The 20,197-nt window shown below is 40.7% G+C and overlaps 1 protein-coding gene across 1 annotated transcript in view; it reads right to left on the bottom strand.

The window, feature by feature from the left end:
* The window catches only part of ZRANB3 (zinc finger RANBP2-type containing 3), a 201,156-nt gene that overhangs the window by 43,621 nt on the left and 137,338 nt on the right, over positions 1 to 20,197 (bottom strand). Inside the window, exons 9-12 of the mRNA XM_056117723.1 lie at positions 17,861 to 17,980; positions 17,499 to 17,618; positions 14,817 to 14,996; positions 11,244 to 11,396 (exon numbers count right to left, since the gene is read on the bottom strand). Coding sequence (XP_055973698.1) covers positions 11,244 to 11,396; positions 14,817 to 14,996; positions 17,499 to 17,618; positions 17,861 to 17,980 — 573 coding nt within the window. The remainder of the gene's footprint in view (positions 1 to 11,243; positions 11,397 to 14,816; positions 14,997 to 17,498; positions 17,619 to 17,860; positions 17,981 to 20,197) is intronic.

Here is a 20,197-nt window from a genome sequence, read left to right as displayed (position 1 = left end):
CCCTAATCTCTGGCTTATAAAGTTAGTTTGTTAGTTAACTGCAAGATTAAGCTAACTGAAATCTTTTAGAAAGAAACTCAGAGGATTCAATTCTCTCAGTTTTTAAAAACTAAATAATGCCAAAATAGAGGAACTTCTGTGCAGGTGTAAAGCTATATTCATTTAGTGTTTATTTACCTGTCATTGAACTGCTTCTCACTGAAGAGCAAATGACACATGGAATACTCACACAGTCCACAGGAAGGAAGCTACTCACGAGGTGAGTAGAGGAGAGGATATGGGTTATAATGAGTAGAGAGTTACGGCAGATATTAGGTGCTGGCAGGACTCAAAGGTGTAATTTCAAATAGGTCAACTTCAAACATATCATTAAATATCGAAGATGGTAAGATCTAGGCAATACCCAGCTGTGCTCTGGACTTACCCCTGGTTCTTTGATCAGGGACCACTCCTGTGCTTGGGGGACAACATATAGTATCAGGGATCAAACCCATTGGCTGTGTGCAAGGCAAGTGCCTTCCCTACTGTACTATCTTTCTGGCCCATTCCTTAATATCTGAGGAAGAAATATATCACCACCAACTCCACATGCAGATATTAGGGATTTTGGATGTGTCCAGTCAATAAAAGAAAGTAACTTTTGGGGGCCAAAATGATAGTACAGTGGGCAGGGCATTTTCCTTGCACACAAATGACCCACCCAGGTTTGATCCCCAGCATCCCATATGATCCCCTGAGCACTGCCAGGAGTAATTCCTGAATGCAGAGCCAAGAGTAACCCCTGAGCATTGCTGGGTGTGACCCAAGAAGCAAAAATAAACAGACAAAAAACCCCAAAACTTTTTAACAAAATAACAAAATTTGTAGACATAGATACTAAACATGAATGGAAAAAAATGCTCTTAAATTATTTTCTTTTGTTATTTTTTTTTTTAAAATTAACTTTTTATAAAATGAAAGTGCACCTACTGAGAAAGTATCTGAGAAAAAAAGATGGTAAGCAGCACCCAAAAGGAGAGAGAGAACAAAAGGGAATGACCTGCCACAGGGGTGGGGTGGGATGTGGGGGATGGGGAGGTGGGAGGGATACTGGGATCATTGGAGGTGGAGAATGGGCACTGGTGGAGGGATGGGTACTCGATCATTGTATAACTGAAACCCAAGCACAAAAATTTGTAAGTCTACAACTGTACCTCATGGTGTTTCACTAACAAAAATTAAAATAAAATGTAAATGATGGAGAATGGGCACTGGTGGAGGGATGGGTACTCAATCATTGTATAACTGAAACCCAAGCACAAAAATTTGTAAGTCAACAACTGTACCTTATGGTATTTCACTAATAAAAATTAAAAAAAGAAAAGAAAAAAGGGTGGTAAGGAAGAGTTGGAAACAAACTGTTTCCCAGATGAACGTTTTCCAAATCATACTAGATTTGTCAATAATAAAAGTTCCAAGGCGGAGAAATAATACAGTGGGTAAGGCAGCTTGCCTTGCACATGGCCAACCCAGGTTCGATCCCTGGTACCTGGTTTGATCCTCCAAGCCCTGCCAGGAATGTTCCCTTAACTCTGAGTCCAGATTTAACTCTTGAGTCACACGGCCGGGTATGTGTGATGTGTGGTTGCTCCTGAAGCTTGGGGGTGCTACAACTTCTGGGGACTGATCTGGGTCTCCCCAGACAAAGCATGCACTTTATCCTACTGAGAGACCTTGTTGGCCCTGCCTTTATTCATGTTTTTAGCATTTTCCAGCGATAAAGATAAGGACAGACTCAGACAAAATATTTTTACGGCTTATAAAGTTCTGTTCCTTAACTGCAACATTAAGCTATACAGTCCTTTGTAACCACAATAATGCCATTTCAGGAGACATGATAGAAACAACTAATTGACACATGCCCTAATTCATCGCAACTATTTTGTCCTTGCAAAGAAATAACTATGATAAGTGATCCTTTTAGTGGATGATAAATAAGGGACTTAAATGCAGCTATTTCTGAATAAGAGAAGTGATTTAAGCTTAGAGCAGTTTTTCCCAAGGCTTACGGGGGACAAAACAGCATTAAGTCAATATGTTCATGTTGTAAGAAGTGAAGCAGATAGAAGAACATATTCCTCCCTTCAGCTATATAGCTGACACTCAGTTATTGCGCTCCTGTCTTTTGTTCAATATTGTTTTCTAAAAACCAAAGGAAATAGATTGCTTTTGGCGAGACGTGCTGAAAATAAAAACTTCAAAATGCTTAAGGTGGCAAAAATGTGTGTTTTTAATCTTACAGGTTCAGGGACCTAATACACTTGCTCCATTTCGGACCATGGTAAACTACTGCTCTTCAGAGACAAATCCCCTGGCTATGATGATAGGATTAAAACTCAGTTATTAGAACTGAAGGAAAGGAAATCTAGTGAAACTCATAAAAAACAATAAAGCACTTCAAAGTACCGGTGCTGTTCCAGGGCCGTACACGACACCAACAAAGCACTGATGTGGGGTTTAATAGTCTTTGATCAAAGGGACGACTCTGGTAGGAATCATTACTGCCTCCTGTAATCTGTCTCTCACTCCTAAAAGAATTAACAAAACCTCTGTATTACAAATGGGTAGTTGGGGCATCTTGCTGTCTCTGAAGAGCAGCTGATTGATGATTGGAACTGGAACTAAATAGCCTTTACTAACAGTTATAAATAAGCCAGCGGCTGCAGAATGAGAGAAGCAGGGTCTTTCATCACCTAACTGAAAATTTAATTCTCCTAAAAAAAGAAATAATCCAATTTCTCAGATTTGCAAAATGTTCTTTCCCATCCTGTGCAGTTAAATAAATTTTTGACAGTGAACCATTCTTATTTATTTTCCTTTTTTAAGGTACAACAACCAGAAAAATAGCCCGGGTTAAGGCACTTGCCTACAGAGGACTGGGGTTCGATCCCTTGTACAGTGTATGGTTCTCTGACCACCTCCAGGAGTGACCTCTGAGCATGAAGCCAGGAGTAAGACCTGAGTACTGACGGGTGTAACACCTAATGTCTTTAGTTGGAATATCTCTCTTCTAACAAAGATACTTAGCGTTTACAGAGGAATATATATAACTGAATGTACCCATCACTAGATTGTGACTAAGTCAGTCATTGCTTAAGTTTCATCATCTCTCTTTAAAGCTCGAGACCTGTCTGCACATCAGTTGAGTGGTTCAGAGAACTCTCAAACTCAAAAGATCCAAAAAAAACTCATTATAAAAAAAAAAAACAAGGAGTCATACTCAGCAGCAACTGTGGGCAACCACGACCACACCAGGCAGTTGAGTTCTGAGGAAGTGTTGGAAAACAGTCAGTGTTGGAGGTGGAATGTGCTGTAGTCCTCAGCCACCACATTCTGGGTCCCTGGACAGGTTCATCTTTGCCCTTCCGTGAACTCCTCCTACTAGCATAATCTCCCCACTCTTCATTGCTTACCATATTAGTTAGCTCTAATGCCCTCTGCTTTGAATTCTCCCCCTTGACACTAAACTGAATCACCTCTGAGCATTTCAGTTTGTCCCCTCCTTGGTTATCTGCATTCTGTGGTTGTGACAGCTCCCTTAAATTCCTCCGGTGTCCTGTGTGCTTCCCACATACACTCTGATTAAGCAAGTTCCACCCAGGCTGTTGATTCTACCTCTGCAATGTCTGGGATTTTTCATTCCCTTTCATGATTACTCCCGCTGTTAGGAACTCAGGGTGAAGTTCAGCATCCCAATTTTCAAGTGAGAATCCTGATGTTTAAGAAGTCTTCTAGGGGCTGGAGCATTGCACAGCAGGTAGGGCGTTTGCCTTGCTCAAGGTCGACCCGGGTTTGATCCCCAGCATCCCATATGGTCCCCTGAGCACTGCCAGGAGTAATTCCTGAGTGCAGAGCCAGGAGTAACCGCTGAGCATCGCCAGTGTGACCCAAAAAAAAAAAAGTCTTTTTCACTCAGGAAACTATCAGGTAATTGTTTCCTGAGTGAAAAGAGCTGGTATCAGCTCGCTTTGGTAATAGGCCTGCAAGTAAGTGCCCAAGAACACCCAATAATTTTGTGGTGAAAGGTATATTAAAGACATTAGCTGAACCCAAGGTTATCATGGGACTTCCACATGTCACCCTCAATCTAGCTGTTCTCTCTGGGTTGAGCCAAGGCAGCATACCCAGTCTGTAGCCCCTCCACATTCTCAGACTCTGAAAAGTCAGATTAACATCCTTCTTTTGGGTGAAAGAAGAGAAAGCCAATCATGTCACTTTTTCCTTCGTCTTCCTTTTCCTTTGAATGAATGTCATTTTTGAGGCAAATAAATAAATAAATAATAAATAAATAAATGGAGGGCCAGAGATAGTACAGCATGTAGGGCACTTGCCTGGCATGTGGCCAATTCGGGTTCAATCCCTGGCATCACATATGGTCCCACGAGCCTGCCAGGAGTGATCCCTGAGTGCAGAACCATGAGTAAGCCCTGAGCACCATGGGGTGTGACAAAAATAAAAAAAGAGAGACAGTTTTGAGAAGGAGTAAAAAACCTAAAATTCCTTCCCACAGGCTGAAACTCAACGAGGGAGGACAGAGATAACCCTTCACTGTATCTCTGCCTCCAATTACCTCTGTCTCTTCCCCCTCGCATTCATTTCCCACAATGCTACTAGGATTATCTTTTTAAAACCGAAACCAAATCAAGTCATTCATCTGCTTAAAAGCCCCAAATACCACCACCATATCAAGGACAAAGTCCAGCTTCTCAGTGGGGTATGGGTGGGCTCCTCTCTGGCTGATCAAGACCACAATGTAATGCTTCTCTTCGACTACTCACTCCTCCTCTGCCCTATGAGATGGATTCACACACAATTCCCATTCCCAGAATAACCGAGACTGCTTCCTTCCGATCAAGGCATTCCTCTGCCCGAACTAGCACCCATTCCCTTTAGACTAATCCTTTAAAAATGCAGCTCAGCTGTTTTCTGATGGAAAATTCCCAAGAGCTCGAGGGGAAATTTCCAACACATCCTAGGTACTTTTTATTCTGCTTTTTTTGTTGTTGTTGTTCCCAGAGCCTGGCTTACATTATTTCTGTTTTCAATGTATCAAATTGTGTGTTCCATATGAAAATGCCTTGTTTAGGGCCAAAGAGATAGTATAGTGGGTAAGGCACTTGCCTTGCACATGGTTGACGTGGGTTTGATTGCCTGCTCACAATATGGTCCTTTGAGCCTTGCCAGGAGTGATCCTTGAGCACAGAGCCGGGATGCTGGGTGTGGCATTCCCCCGCCCCCCAAATGTTCATAGTTCAGTAATTTTTAGAATATTAGGAGTTATGCAACACTTTTAAGCAATCATTCCCCATCTCTCCCAAGTTGCTGACAATTAAGAATCTACCTAATAATTCTATAAATTTTATATGTTCATCCTTATGGGTTAATTCATAGGCATAGAATCAGGCAATATGTGGCCTTTTGTATCAGGCTTCTTTCACTTACAATAATGTTTTTAGAGTTCATCTATGTTGTAGCAATTTTTTCTTATGGCAGGATAATATTCTATAATTTGGATATATCACATTTTGTTCATTGATTCATCAATTGATAGACATTTGGATGGTTCAATTTTTGAGCTATTATGTATAACACTTATGAAATTCAAGCACATATCTTTGTACGGGCATATATATATATATAATTTTTTGTTTGTTTATTCTTTCTTTTGGTGGTAGGGGTGGGGACACAGCTGACTGTGCTCAGGGTTTACTCCTGGCTCTGAGATCAGAGATCACTCCTAGTGGGACTGGAGAGGACCAGATACTGGAGATTGAACCCAGATCAACCAAAACAAGGCAAGCACCCTACCTACTGTACTACTGCTCCAATCCCAAGGATATCCCCTTAATGGTGGGGCATATGCGAACTCTATTTTTACTTATTTATTTATTTTTATCAGTGAAACACCATGAGGTACAGTTGTAGACTTACAAACTTAAGTGCTTGGGTTTCAGTTATACAATGATCGAGTACCCATCCTTCCACCAATGCCCATTCTCCACCACCAGTGATCCCAGTAGCCCTCCCACCCCCCACCCTGGCCCCCCTCTGTGGCAGAGCATTCCCTTTTGCTCTTTCTTTCCTTTAGGGTGTTGTGGTTTGCAATAGAGGTATAGAGTGGCCATTGTATTCGGTCTATAGTCTACTTTCAGCATGCATCTCGCATCCCAAGCGAATCCTGCAAACATCCTTTTACTTGGTGTTCTCTTCTCTATCTGAGCTGCCTGTTCCCCCAGCATGTGTTGCCAGCTTCCACGCCGTGGAGAAGACCTCCTGCTACTTATCTCAACTATTCTTGGGTAGCGAACTCTATTTTTAATGATTTAAGGAAATATCTTAATACTGTCGTCAAAGTGACTACAGCATTTTACATCTCAACACTGTAGTACTCCAATTTCTCCTCATCTTTGATAGCACTTGTCTTTCATTTTCATCATTCTAATGGGTATCAAATGATATCTCATAATAGTTTTACATTTCAGGTAATCATAGTAACTATAAATACAGTGATCTTTGAATATCCTGCCTGTTTTATACATACCATAAATGCTGGCAAATCATTACACATACCAAGTAGAAGTGTATCAAGTCCGACTCATTGCACAAATAACTGAAGGCACACAATGTGTGAACTCTAATGCATGTAGTATTTGGCAAGGTTACATAGGCAGACTTTGGGAGGGGAGGCCTATTTTTAAAATTCCAGATCTTTCACTTACTGGTTGTATGAACTGGGGCAATTTAATTTCAGGGCTTTACTGGGACATGGCAACAGTATGTGTCATGTGATGTGGCTATTTTTAGGGTAAGCAAAATCATTACTGTTAAGTGTCTACACAAACAACAACTTGAGATACATGTCAATTATTATTACCGGTGACTTGAAGCTATGGAGGCAAACAAGGTGCCTGACAATAGTGGAATGGGAAGTTATAACAGGTATGATTTGTGTCTCCTCCATAATAACAAGGATTTCAACTGTCACTGTCCTCCCGCTGTTCATGGATTCGCTTGAGCGGGCCCAGTAACGTCTCCATCGTGAGACTTGTTGTTACTGTGTTTGGAATATTGAATACCTCAGGGGTAGCTTGCCAGGCTTTGCCGTGCAGGTGAGATACTCTCGGTAGCTTGCCGGGCTCTCTGGGAGGGGTGGAGGAATCAAACCCGGCTCGGCCGGGCTGGCTGCGTGCAAGGCAAATGCCCTACCACTGTGCTATCGCTCCAGCCCATAACAAGGACACTCAATTATTTTTACTATTCTTATCCATAATATTAGGCTGTTATGAAAACTACATATTTTCAGAATGGCTGAACTATGTAAATATTTTAATTCAAGATGTGCTCACTTTAAGAAACAGTGCTCCAGCATACTCAGAAACAAGAGAATTTAGGCAGAGAGATTTAGATGAATGCCAGAGCTCCTACAGCCAATCTCCCTTATGCTGCTACCATTTTTTTCAACCAGAAAATATATGGGAAAAGTTGCTTTTTATATGCATGAGCCAATTTTTTATTTGTACTTTTCAGCTCACAACAAAACAAACATTTCTTACAATGTTGGCATTTAATAAAAAATGCAAAGCTTGTCTGAAATTTTAAGGGCATATGTTAAAATTTTATAATTGTGTTGAACTGTACCCTCCCAACCACACATCATTTTCTGCAGCAGACCAGCAACCATCTGATATGCATATATATATATTTAATGCAAATGTGGATGCTTGACGTGTAATTTATCTCCAGTGAAGGATGCTCCATAAGGCCTGTGGACAGCATACAGGGAACTTTGGGTTATAACAGAGAAAGGCTTCTCTGTGAGCCACGTAAAAGGCACCACCCAGGTGCTGAAGTCACAGAAAGGAAGGTTAGGTTACCATGGAGAGGCTAATAAGGAGAAAGACAAACTGAAGACACTAAACTTTGAGCCCTTAAAATGAAAACAATTGTTAAGAGAAGAAAACAATTGTTAAGAGGCCACAGTGCAGGAGAATTTGAGAACCAGAGATCTGTTTTAAAATGGAAAGAGAAATACTGTCAGAAGTAATAAAATGGAAGGCACGCTGGCTTAATGAGATCTGAAGAAAGAGACCAAGCAAACAGACTTGACATAAGCAGGTGCTAGATTTGTTACCCAAATCATATTCAAGTTTTCATTTTTGCTCACCTCTGGGACCAAATGATGTGTTGATTATCCATTTGGCACTGAAAGTGAATGGATCCAGAGGCTCTTAAGAGGCAGCAGTTAGGGGGGCTGGGAGCAATAGGACAGTGGGTAGGGTGTTTGCCTTGCACGCAGTCAACCTGGGTTCGATTCCCAGCATCCCATATGGTCCCCTTAGGACCTCCAGGAGTAACTCCTGAGTGCAGAGCCAGGTGTAACACCCCCACCACCACCAAAAAGCAAAAAAAAAAAAAAAAAAGAAAAAAGAAAAAAGAAAAAAATGCAGCATTTAAGGGCCAGCAGCAAAATGCAAAGCCAAGGAGAGAAGGAAGAAGAAATTCATTTCAATCCTCCATTCAATTTCTTTCATTCAGAAATAGCTTCTAATCCATTACTAAGAAAAGCTAATAGAGACTACTCTACTCCATACCTTTATCTCCTTCTATCTGAGAAGACCTATGTTGCCCTTAAATGGAAGGCACTACAGGGAAATCAAAACTCAAAACCAAAAGAGTACTTAGATGTTATGTATTTTCTGAGGTAGGAAAAAAAAAAAAACGGAAGAAGCTTGAGAAACCATTCTCTCAGGAAGGACTGGTTCTTAAGAAAAAGCCAAGTGGAGTATGAAACGGTAACTTTTCTTGTGGAAGTGGATTTTTTTTCCTCTATTAGACTTAGGCTTCAATTTGGGCTACTTTCTTTAAAACATAAATACATCTCGCATGAGTAAGAACATAATGACTCATGCATCTGTGTGAATGAATTCCATTCAGGGTGTTATTTAACATCATTCACTATTTAACATCAGCCGTCACAAAGGTATTCAGCATCCCTATGCTATGCTGGATCCCAGGGAGTTCTAGAAGGGCTCTAGTGATGGGGTGAGGGAGCATAATGAAGGAAGTGGCTACCTAACACTACCCAAGTACTTACCAACCAACCTATTTACACTGAAATATAGTGGTAGAGTACTATCCTTGTTTCCAGATACTTTCATTTTTAGTTAGCTGAATTATATTACAGAATTCCAACTAAATAAGGAGGGTAATAAAAAATAAGGCAACTCTGGTTTTTTTTTGTTTGTTTGTTTTGTTTTTGGGTCACATCTGGCAATGCACAGGGGTTACTCCTGGCTCTGCACTCAGGAATTACTCCTGGCAGTGCTCAGGGGGCCATATGGGATGCTGGGAATCGAACCTGGGTCGGCTGCTTGCAAGGTCAATGCCCTACCCGCTGTGCTATCGCTCCAGCCCCAAGATAAGGCAACTCTGAAGTTGTAATCCCAGAGTAGAAAGAAAGCATGTAGACTAAAACAAGTAACACAATTTTATCCAAGATAAATTTCTCTCATTTGTCTCCTCTTCTTTCCTCACCATATGCCTGTGTATCTTCACCACCCATAATCACACTAATATTAGGCTCTGGGTCAGTGTACTGCCCAAAGTCCATATGCTACAAGTCAATTCACCCTAAATTCAAGTCGGGCAACATCAATTGACCAAAGTGGCTGTTTTCTCAAATTTCTTTATAGAGTTCCTTAGCATTCTGAATATTCTAGTTTGGTGGGTTGGCGAGACTACAGGGAGCAAGAGACAAAGAGTAATGGCTCTTTGTCTGACTTTCTGCCCTCAGTGTATTCCCTTTTGCAAATAGGTTTGCACTCTGCTCCCTTGGCACCTCTTCTCTGAGTCTCTCAGGCTCCCCTTTCTCGGCCTTGGTTGAGTTATGTGCTGACTAACACATACTCCGTCCTTGTAACAGTGGAAGGTCCCTCCTTCCCACTCCAGGCTAACCTTCAGCTGCAGCAGCAGGGGCCTGAGACAGAGAGAAAATGAACACTCTGCAAAATGCTGATACGACAAGAAAAGTCATAGCGGTTAAAGCCATCCAATTAGAACTGTTACCAGCTTTTAGCTGAACAAATTTTTGATGACAATTGGGAAAGTTGGTTAATTTGGTAAAGTTTAATCAACAAAATAGAAAACACCCAAGAAATGCTAAAGGCAGAAAATTATTTTTAGAGATTTTTTTTAAAGGATTTGAAAGAAATCATTATTCACAGAAGAATGTTTATAAGGGAAACTAAAATTCGTTAGTATCTTTCAGCTATTAAACATTTTTTAAAATGCTTGAAGCTGATAAAGACAAAGAGGTGGGTGGCGAGTCCACCCATGGTTATTTAGAGATTCCAAAGCAGCGCTAGGGGGTTCAGGAGCCATTCTCAATGGCCTAGAATGTCTAGGGGCCACCAAGATCATCCAATAATACCATGCGATCCAGAAATAAATCCCTGGCCCTCTGCATGACGAGCATATACTCCAGCCCTTCAAACTAAATCATTTAGTTAAAGGTTTTGAAAGGAGGACAGTCACTTGATTTTACATATCAATACTTCATGTTGAAATTATGTGCATGAGAAACCACCGTTAATAGCATTGTAAATCACAGAGCCTGAACAAAAAGTATTAGAATAAAAAATTGAATTAGAAAATTAGCATAATACTGAAACCCAAGCACAAAAATTTGTAAGTCTACAACTGTACCTCATGGTGTTTCACTAATAAAAATTGAAAAAAAAAAACCCAAAAACCCAAGCACTTGCATACCAATCACATATTAAAGCTGTTGAGTCAAAAAAAATTACCATAACCACAAATTTACTAAAAAGAACCCTTACAATTTGCCTTAAATGACTAAGGCATTGCATTTTTTCTTGCTTATTGTCTATTTGGACCTCTGATACTCACACTCTATGTCTGTTTTTCTGTTGGCTTATTTAATATAAAATATCCTTCTATATTTTCTTCTGAAAATTAAATTCTATATAGCTGCTTTTTTTAGGAGCTAAGCAAGAGTGACTCATGTTATGTACCTCTGGAAAAAACAAATCAGCTTGTTTGGCATCGATCAATGTTATCTTTTGGTTCAAAGAGGGTTCCCAGCTTTATACTGAGGCTCTTCAAATAGCATGAATCACTGTGATTAGAGACTATAAATTATGGTTTCATGGTGTTAGAGAAAAAAAAAAGTCATATAATCTTACATGAGTGAACAAAATTTCATTCCTGAACTCTTCGGAACTTTCACTTGGAGTCCAGGCTTCAGCAAACTGCAGGAAATCCCATTTCTCCTTATCATCTTCCTGAGCCTGCATTTGCTCCTTCCTCCCATTCAAAGTTCTCCCAGTGACCTGAGTCTGCAAGATGGAAATAAATGTATATGTATTTATAACAGTGTACTTCATAACATTTATGAGGCAGATTTATATTTAATTTATATTTAAATTTTTATTTAATTTATACTTGATTTATATTTAAATAGAATGAAATCCACTAAAGAAAATCCTGTTTTAGCATATCATAATTTTAGTAATATTATTAAAAATTACAATAAAGTTACCAAGTCAATGATTCCTAATGTTAAAGAGGTAAAGGTGTGATGAGAAAAGTCATATTAGTTGCTTTTCTCATTAAAAAAAAAAACACTTTTATTCTGGGATCTAGAGAGATGGTACAGGGATTGTCCTCACAGTCAGAGATATACAAACTTCCCCCATATCCCTGTTCTTCCTGGAGTTGGCAGTCACAACTATGAACTGCGTTAGGTTGGCGCCAGATAAGCTTATTAACCAGCCATAATCCAGAGACTCAAATAAATCTCGAAAGAGATCAACAAGCTGCAGAGATGCTTCCAGACCCCAAAGTCGCCACCAGTTAAAAATTTAACTCCGGCTGTATCACCCCATTCAAATTTCAGAATTCCTGGAGTGACATCTCAAACTGTACACTGCTGAAATACCAGGAGTAGCAAACCACATCGAATGTAGAAGTCAACCAACCTCAATTAAAAAAATATCAACACACAAGGCTTAACCTATAACAACATGCTAGTAATCTCTTAAACAAGGGCTCAATGGCTTTAGAGTGAGATTCAACAATCTTCACATACTTTCTTCTAAAGAAACATTTTAAATCATTTTTATAAATTATTCATAAAAAGTAATATAAAATAAATTATTTAGTGCCTGCTATTGGGGCAGGCTTGAGTGGTGGTTGGGAAAATTGGAAATAATGGTGGTGAGAAGGTGCAATGGTGGTGGGATTGGTGTTGGAATATTGAATGCAACAAATCATCATGAACAACTTTATAAAAGAAAAAGGATGTTTGGAGCCAGTGGGATAGGACAGCATTTGCCTTGCCATATGGCCCCAGAGGCCAGGCAGGCTCTGATATCTCTGATACTAGTGATGGGGTTGGTGTCGGGAAAATTGTACATATAGAATTTGATCATGACTGATTGTAAAGTTGGGTGCTATGAATAACTTTGTAAACTATAGTACCCCTCCCTCAAAAAAAAAAGATGCTTGCCTTGCATCTAGTCAACTCTGATTCAAACCCTGACACAAAATATGGTCTCCTAAGCACTGCTAGGTGTACATTGTGGGGCGTGGTCCAACAAAAATAAATTTTATTCTGGTATTAACAAACTGAAACTGAACCTAAAACTGATTGGACATTTTAAAAATCTATCAGTGCTTGAAAAACCTCCTCAAGCCTCAAATTTTTCATAAACATTCTTCAAGTTGGGGGAAAAACAGTTGAGGGGACAGAGAAAACAATGCTTCTCTTACCGCTTGTAGAATCTGAATACAGACTATTCTCTGTGAAAAAGTAGCTGAGAACTCAAGAATCCCCTGAAGAAAGGGTTTAGTCTTTATATATTACAAAAAACTTAGGATTCCTTTTTTTAATTTTTTATAATTTTATTTATTATTGCTGGAGCGATAGCACAGCGGGTAGGGCGTTCGCCCTACAAGCGACCAACATGACCGACCCGAGTTCGATTCCTCTGCCCCTCTCGGAGAGCCCGGCAAGCTACCGAGAGTATTCGATATGCCAGACACAGTAACAACAAAGTCTCCAATGGAGACGTTACTGGGCCCGCTCGAGCAAATCGACGATCAACGGGAGGGCCTTTACCTTTTTTTTTTATTTATTGAATCACCGTGAGAGCAGTTACAAAGATTTTGGGTCTAAGTCTTGGTCATACGATGAAACACCCGTCCCTTCACCAGTGCCCATTCTCCACCCCCCAAAACCCCAGTACACCCCCATCCCACACCCTCCCCCAATCTGTGGGGCAGATGACTTCCACATTACTCTCTCTCTACTTTGATTACATTCAATATTTTGACACCAGACCCACCATTATTATTTGGGATTTTACCCCAAAACTCAGATCTGCTGAAAAGGAAACAGTAGACAATTTGTTTTCTATTGCTGGTTAATAATAACATATGATGTCGTGTGGCTGCAGTAGTGGCCGCACGATTTTGAAATTCTGAAATTTTAACACTTAAATCTGGAGGGTTTTCTGTCAAAACCTGCTGGGTTCTGAGATTTGTTCCTGAGTCTCTGAGATCATGGCCATTAACCAGCTTGATCAGGAGCCAGACAGGCTGTTCATGGGTGGCGACTTGGGGGTCTCCTTGGGATAGGGAGGAAAGGGCCGGCTCCATCCCTATCCTGTGAATCCCCATGTGTCTTGTCACTCAGGGCCCAAACCTGACAGTTCAATGGCCTCTGGAGGATGGTAGCCACCGAGACACCTAGGGGGAGCAGGCAGAGGGACAGCACCCTTTCCCCCCTGGGGTGGCCTGGTGACAGTAACCTACTGCGGGTTTGGATGCATTTCTGCCCAAAGCCACTGGGTTCCGAGATTTGTTTCAGAGTCTCTGGGATCATGGCGGTTAAGCTGCTTGATCAGGAGCCAGAGAGGCCGTTTGTGGGCAGTGACTTGGGGTCTCGTTGGGGTGGGGAGGAAAGGGCCGGCTCCACCCCCATCCCGTGAGGCTCCACGTGTCTTGTCACTGTGGGCCCAAACCTGACTGTCCAGTGGCCTCTGGAGGATGACGGCCACCGGGCCGCCAGGGCGAACAGACCAAGGCACGAAAACCTATTCCCACCTGGGGTGGCCTGGCGCCAGTAACCTACTGCAGGAACAAGACACATTTCTGCCAAAAGCTTTTGGATTTCGAGATTTGTTTCTGAGTCTCTGGGATCAAGGCCGTTAAGCAGTTTGATCAGAAACTATAGAGGCCATGCTTCCAATTATATAGCTGAGTCAGAGGTAGTTTGTGGGTATGTCTCCCACATACCTAACTTTTGGCTGTTTACTTTCTTGGTAAACTTTGCTCCAAGTTTGTGGGGTCTGGCCGAAGGCACAGCAGCAATTTTGGGGTATCTGGAAGTCTGAAGGTGCCATCAGGCTTCTGATGCACTCACCTCACAGGTACAGACTGACCTGTTGGTGGCACCATACCCCCTAAAGAACTTAGGATTCTTGACAACTAGACACCCCTTACTCTCAACCCTTCTTATCTAGTCTTTGAAATGGAGAAAAGGCTAAGAACCAAACAAGAATGTATGTAAATTCACTCCTCTCTTTTCTTATAGAGAATAGCAGGTAGAGTACTACCAATTGGAGCATTTGGGGAACTTGATCTCTATTAACTCAATACCTTAGAAGTAACCTCTGCTTAAGACTCAACTTTTTAGTTCATGTCAGTTACAATCACAATGAGTAACAGTAATTTGGCTTAAATTCAAACTTTACCTTGCGATTCAACATTCCCCACATAAGGGTGTCTAAAGTACCATTTGCAATCAGGTAGTGAATATTCACAGAACTGCACTGTCCAATTCGATGAGCACGGTCCTCAGCTTGTCTTATATGTCCAGGGTCCCAGTACAACTCGGCAAAAACAACATGAGTTGCAGCAGTAAATGTCAAACCCTAATTAAAATAAAGCAAGAAAATTTAGATGCATATAGACTGATAATATTATATAAAGCTATATATAATTTTTGAATATGTTAAATGGACAGGAGGACACTGAAGGACTGAAAAAATAAGTTTTACATTTAAGTCAAACAAAGAAAACTTAATTCATAAAAGGCAAATGAAACTTGCTTATTTGCAAAATAGCAGGTGAAGTACAAATAATGCATTTAAAAAGTATTTTAATGGCTGGAGAGATAATATAGCAGGTAGGGTTGTACCTCCTGTACTATCTACCTATAGCAAGGAAGAAATCTATCTACTAGATCCCTTAAGCACCACCAGGAGTGATCCCTGAACACAGAGCCAGGTTTAAACCCTAGTCACTTCTGAATGTGGTCTCCCAAACCAAAAAAATGAATAAATAAAAATAAATAAAAGAATCTCGATACTGCAAAAGTCAACTTGACAGATATAAACATTTTAAAAACTCACTCTGCTCTGATGAAGACTGGAAAGTCTAATAAAATACATTATAAGTGAGAATACAGTTTCTACCACAGGGTATCCATAGCAACTATGCAGAATGCAATGGCACCTTTATTCATGTGATTTATACTGCTATTTTATGAAAGCAAGATCATCTTGACTCTGGCCCTAATCTTCCCATTAAAGTCCTTGCTACCAACAAGGACCCAGAAGTTTACTTTGTTATGTCCAATTACATATAAAATAATTATATTTTCTGTACAACTGCAATACAATGGCATAAAATAGTGCAACATTAAATGGATTAACTAAGTCTTGTTTTATAATCAACAAATGAAAAAAGTGCCAACTCTCCCCAAAATAAAACATAAGTAAAAATTTATTGTTTTATTTTTTGTGATATTGGGGATCAAACCCAGGGCTTTGCTCATGCAAGTCATGTGTTCTACCACTAGAGCTACACTCCCAGTTTTCCATTTCTAATTTTTAGATTAAGTTAATTTTAAATTAATCTAAATAAATTAATTTGGGGGTAAGGGTAAGGAGCTTTGAGGTCATACCCAGTGGTACTTAGAGTTACTCCTGGGTAGGCACTCCCCTGACATGTTGTTGACCTGGGTTTGAAGTCCCTCCAGCTTATAAAGTCCGCAACCTGCCAGGAGTGATACCTGAACACAAAGTTAGGAACAAGCTCTGAGAACAGCCAGGTGCCCTGGGACTAACTGCAGACTAGTGACATGCAGCAGGCCTCTCTCCAGTTAGATTATAAGATATGACCAAAGAGCTCAAGTTCCCCTTTTAGATAAGAGATGCTTGCTAACAGTAAAGCAGAACTCCAGAAGGACCCTGAGTCCTAGGGATGTTGTGCAACCACCCTGTCAGGCAGACATTGTCTTTGTAGCACGTTTGTGAGTATTTAAGAAAGTCATTCTTAATTTTGGGTTTTCCATTTACTTGTAACTTTTATAATCCTAAAAAATATTTGGATGACAACTGACTTTTTTTCCCCTCAGGCCACTCTGTCTCACATACACTTATGAAATAAAACTAAGGAAAATAAGTGCTATAGGAAGGGGATTAGAAGGTCCTATGCAAATTGGGAGGAAGAAAATAAGGCAAGGGAAAAAAGTATCTCTGTCCTTGAAAATTTACCAAGATAAGTCCTAAGTATTGACTTGTCTTTCAAATATACTTTCTAGCACTCTCCAAAACAGAATGTATATTTATTATATATAGTATATTTATAATATTTATATATATTATATATATATAAAGTATATATACTTAGGTCGAGAAATCAACATGATGAATGACCTGGCACCTGAGTTACGCAGGAGGAAGAGAGCGGCTTGGAATGCCTTCAAGAGCATTGAAGAAATAACTAAAAGGACAAAGAACCTCCAACTACGAGCACATCTCTTTGATTCCACTATTCTTCCTGCATTAACATATGCCTCAGAGACCTGGACCCTACGAAAACAGGATGAGAACACTATTCGGGTCTCTCAAAGAGGAATCGAAAGAACTATGCTTGGAATATCACGATTCACTCAAATGAGAGATAGAATCCAGAGTTCTGATCTTCGTCAACGCTCAAGAATCAGAGACGCTGTCTCATTTGCCAAGACATCAAAAATCAGATGGGCTGGACATGTAATGAGGTTTACAGACAACCGCTGGACTAGAGCCATTACTGATTGGATTCCACGAGACATCAAAAGATCACGTGGACGCCCACCTATAAGATGGTCAGACTTCTTCGTCAAGACCCTAAATGATCGGTTTGAGGCTCTACATGTTCCTAAAATGAACAGATACCATTGGGCTACGCTAGCACGCAACCGGGATGAATGGAGACGTTACTGGCACCCGCTCGAATAAATCGATGAATAACGGGGATTAAGTGATTAAGTGAAGTGATTTATTATAGCAGGTGATGGATATAAATCATTATCATTTTGCTTGATTAATGTCCCATTATTATCTCAAAAATACTTTATTATCAAATTCAGATATAAAATTTATTACCTGACCAGCAGCCTGAATGCTTAGGATAGCCACACGAGTATCAGGATCCTTTTGAAATTGATTCACCAGATGTATTCTTTCTGAAGAAGGAACACTTCCATCTATCCTAATGTAACGGGTCTGGCATCAAAGAAAATAGCAAAGTTAGGGCTAAACCCTGCGTAACCACCTCATTTAATATATTTTATAGCTTATTTTTATGTTGACATAAGAAATATAAGTGGGTTAGAATGACAGGTTGATAGATGTTATAGAAACATTAAACACATTTCCTTGTTTTTTAAGGAGGAGAGGTGGTACCTCGTGGTGCTCAAGAGACACTCCCAGTGGTTTACCAAATTTACAGAAAAATGTTAACATACCTTGTTTTCTACGACAGCTTCTGTGCAAGCTTGCAGCATGCTTAAATGGTGAGCAAAAACGAGAAATTTAAGGGACTCGTTCTGAAGCATCATCTTAATATAATCTTTGACAGCACCTGCCTAAATAGTAAAAGTTAGACCTAAAGTTATAAAATATTGATTAAAATTCACATTAATTTCTCTAAATAAAGCAGAGAGATTTTTCAAAAATCAGCATTTGAGGGACTGGAGCAGTAGCACAGCGGGCAGGGCGTTTGCCTTGCACGCGGCCGACCCGGGTTCGATTCCCAGCATCCCATATGGTCCCCTGAGCACTGCCAGGAGTGATTCCTGAATGCATGAGCCAGGAGTAGCCCCTGTGCAATGCCAGGTGTGACCCAAAAAGAAAAAAAAAATCAGCATTTGAATAAACTTTTAACTACTTTAGTTTTCTGGTGACCTGATGAAGTAGTTGTTCACACTCACACATAAGGGCATAAAGAAGCAGGACAAGCGAGGGAAAAGACTGCAAAGTAAAACAAGACCAAGTCAAAAATCAAAAGACTGAAAAATGGAAAAAACAGAAACAGGCAAGAAAAGTGTTTCACCTGGAAGTGGATAGTCAAGTAGGCTATAGCCAAGCAACGATTGGGGATTTTCTGTATAGAAAGTAATTTTTAAAATAGCAATATATCAAATTAAGTGGAAGAAAATGAAAGAAAAAACTGGAGCTTAAAAAAAAAACAGAAGATGTGCATTTGGGGGTAAAGGTAAAAGGTAAAGGCCCTCCCGTTGATCGTCGATTTGCTCGAGCGGGCCCAGTAACGTCTCCATTGGAGACTTTTGTTGTTACTGTGTCTGGCATATCGAATACTCTCGGTAGCTTGCCGGGCTCTCCGAGAGGGGCGGAGGAATCGAACTCGGGTCGGCCATGTTGGCCGCTTGTAAGGCGAACGCCCTACCCGCTGTGGGGGGGTAGAAAATTAAAAAAGGGAATAAGAAAGTTAGGACTAAAGCTTAGGGATGAAGGAAAGTTGTCTTTATTAATTTAGAGACCCAGTATTGGATAGGAAGTTTTCTTAGATAACATCACTAACGAAGGGAAAAATATGATGATCTCATGAGAGAAGACGGGAATTTTAATCCAGGAAACACTGAATGGGATGTTGAGCCTTAAGCCTTCCGGGAAGGGCCACTTCGCAGGTATCACCATGCCCTCAAATTCATCCACATTGCACTTGGGGAGCCCCACTTTCTTATTTATTTATTAAAAAATTTTTTTAATAGTGAGACATCATGAGGTACAGTTGCAGACTTACACATTTTTGTGCTTGGGTTTCAATTATACAATGATCAAATACCATCCCTCCACCAGTGCCCATTTCCCACCACCATGGATCCCAGTATCCCTCCCACCCCCCATCCCCCCCATCCCACCGTGTCTCTGTGGCAGGGCATTCCCTTTTGTTCTCTCTCTCCTTTTGGGTATTGTGGTTTGCAAAAGAAACATTGAGTGGCAATCATGTTTGGTCTATAGTCTACTTTCAGCATGCTTCTCCCATCCTGGGAGGATCCTCCCAACACCTTTATTTGGTGTCCCCTTCTTTATCTGATCTCCCTTTTCCCCTAGTATGTGTGGTTGGCCTTCAAGTCATGGAGTAAAATTCCTGGTACTAATCTCGGACATTCTTGGGTGTTTGTTTCCTATTTTGTTACTTTATGTTCCCCAGATGAATGCAATCTTTCTATGTCTATCCCTTTCTTTCTGAGTCATTTCGCTTAACATGATACTTTTCATGTAGTACCACTTGTATGTAAATTTCGTGACTTCGTCTTTTCTCACAGCTACATGGTACTCCATTGTGAGTCCCACTTTCTTGGAGAAAGAAATCTCCTTGAGCTTGGCCTATAGAGCGCCTCAATCACATGCTCCTTGTTCTGCAACTTGGTACAGATAGCTGGGATGACTTGGTCAATGTGGACCTTGATCACTGTGCCCTGGCGCCTTCTAAAATCACCCTAAATACATATCTGAAGTCTAAGAATGGGACTTGGAGATGGCATGAGGACAGAAAAGAATATCTCATGGAAAAAGGTGCCTCTAAGGTCACCCACAGAAGAAACGCTGCTGCCAGCAGACATAGAACCCAACAGGGAGGGAGCCAGGCTGGCTTAATAGGCTATCAATATTCATTAAAAAAAATCCAGGGGCCAGAGTGATAGTACAATGGGGAGGGTGTTTGCCTTGCACGTGGCCAATCTGGGTTCGATCCCCATCATCCTATATGGTCCACCCATATAGGAGCAATGCCAGGAATAATTCTGACTGCAGAGCCAGGAGTAACCCCTGAACATCAC

The sequence above is a fragment of the Sorex fumeus genome, unplaced genomic scaffold (assembly GCF_029834395.1).
Source record: "Sorex fumeus unplaced genomic scaffold, SorFum_2.1 ptg000035l, whole genome shotgun sequence".
NCBI classification, from domain to species: domain Eukaryota; kingdom Metazoa; phylum Chordata; class Mammalia; order Eulipotyphla; family Soricidae; genus Sorex; species Sorex fumeus.
The sequence above is the reverse complement of the archived record's forward strand: the minus strand, read 5'-3'. Positions and strand labels throughout refer to the sequence as shown.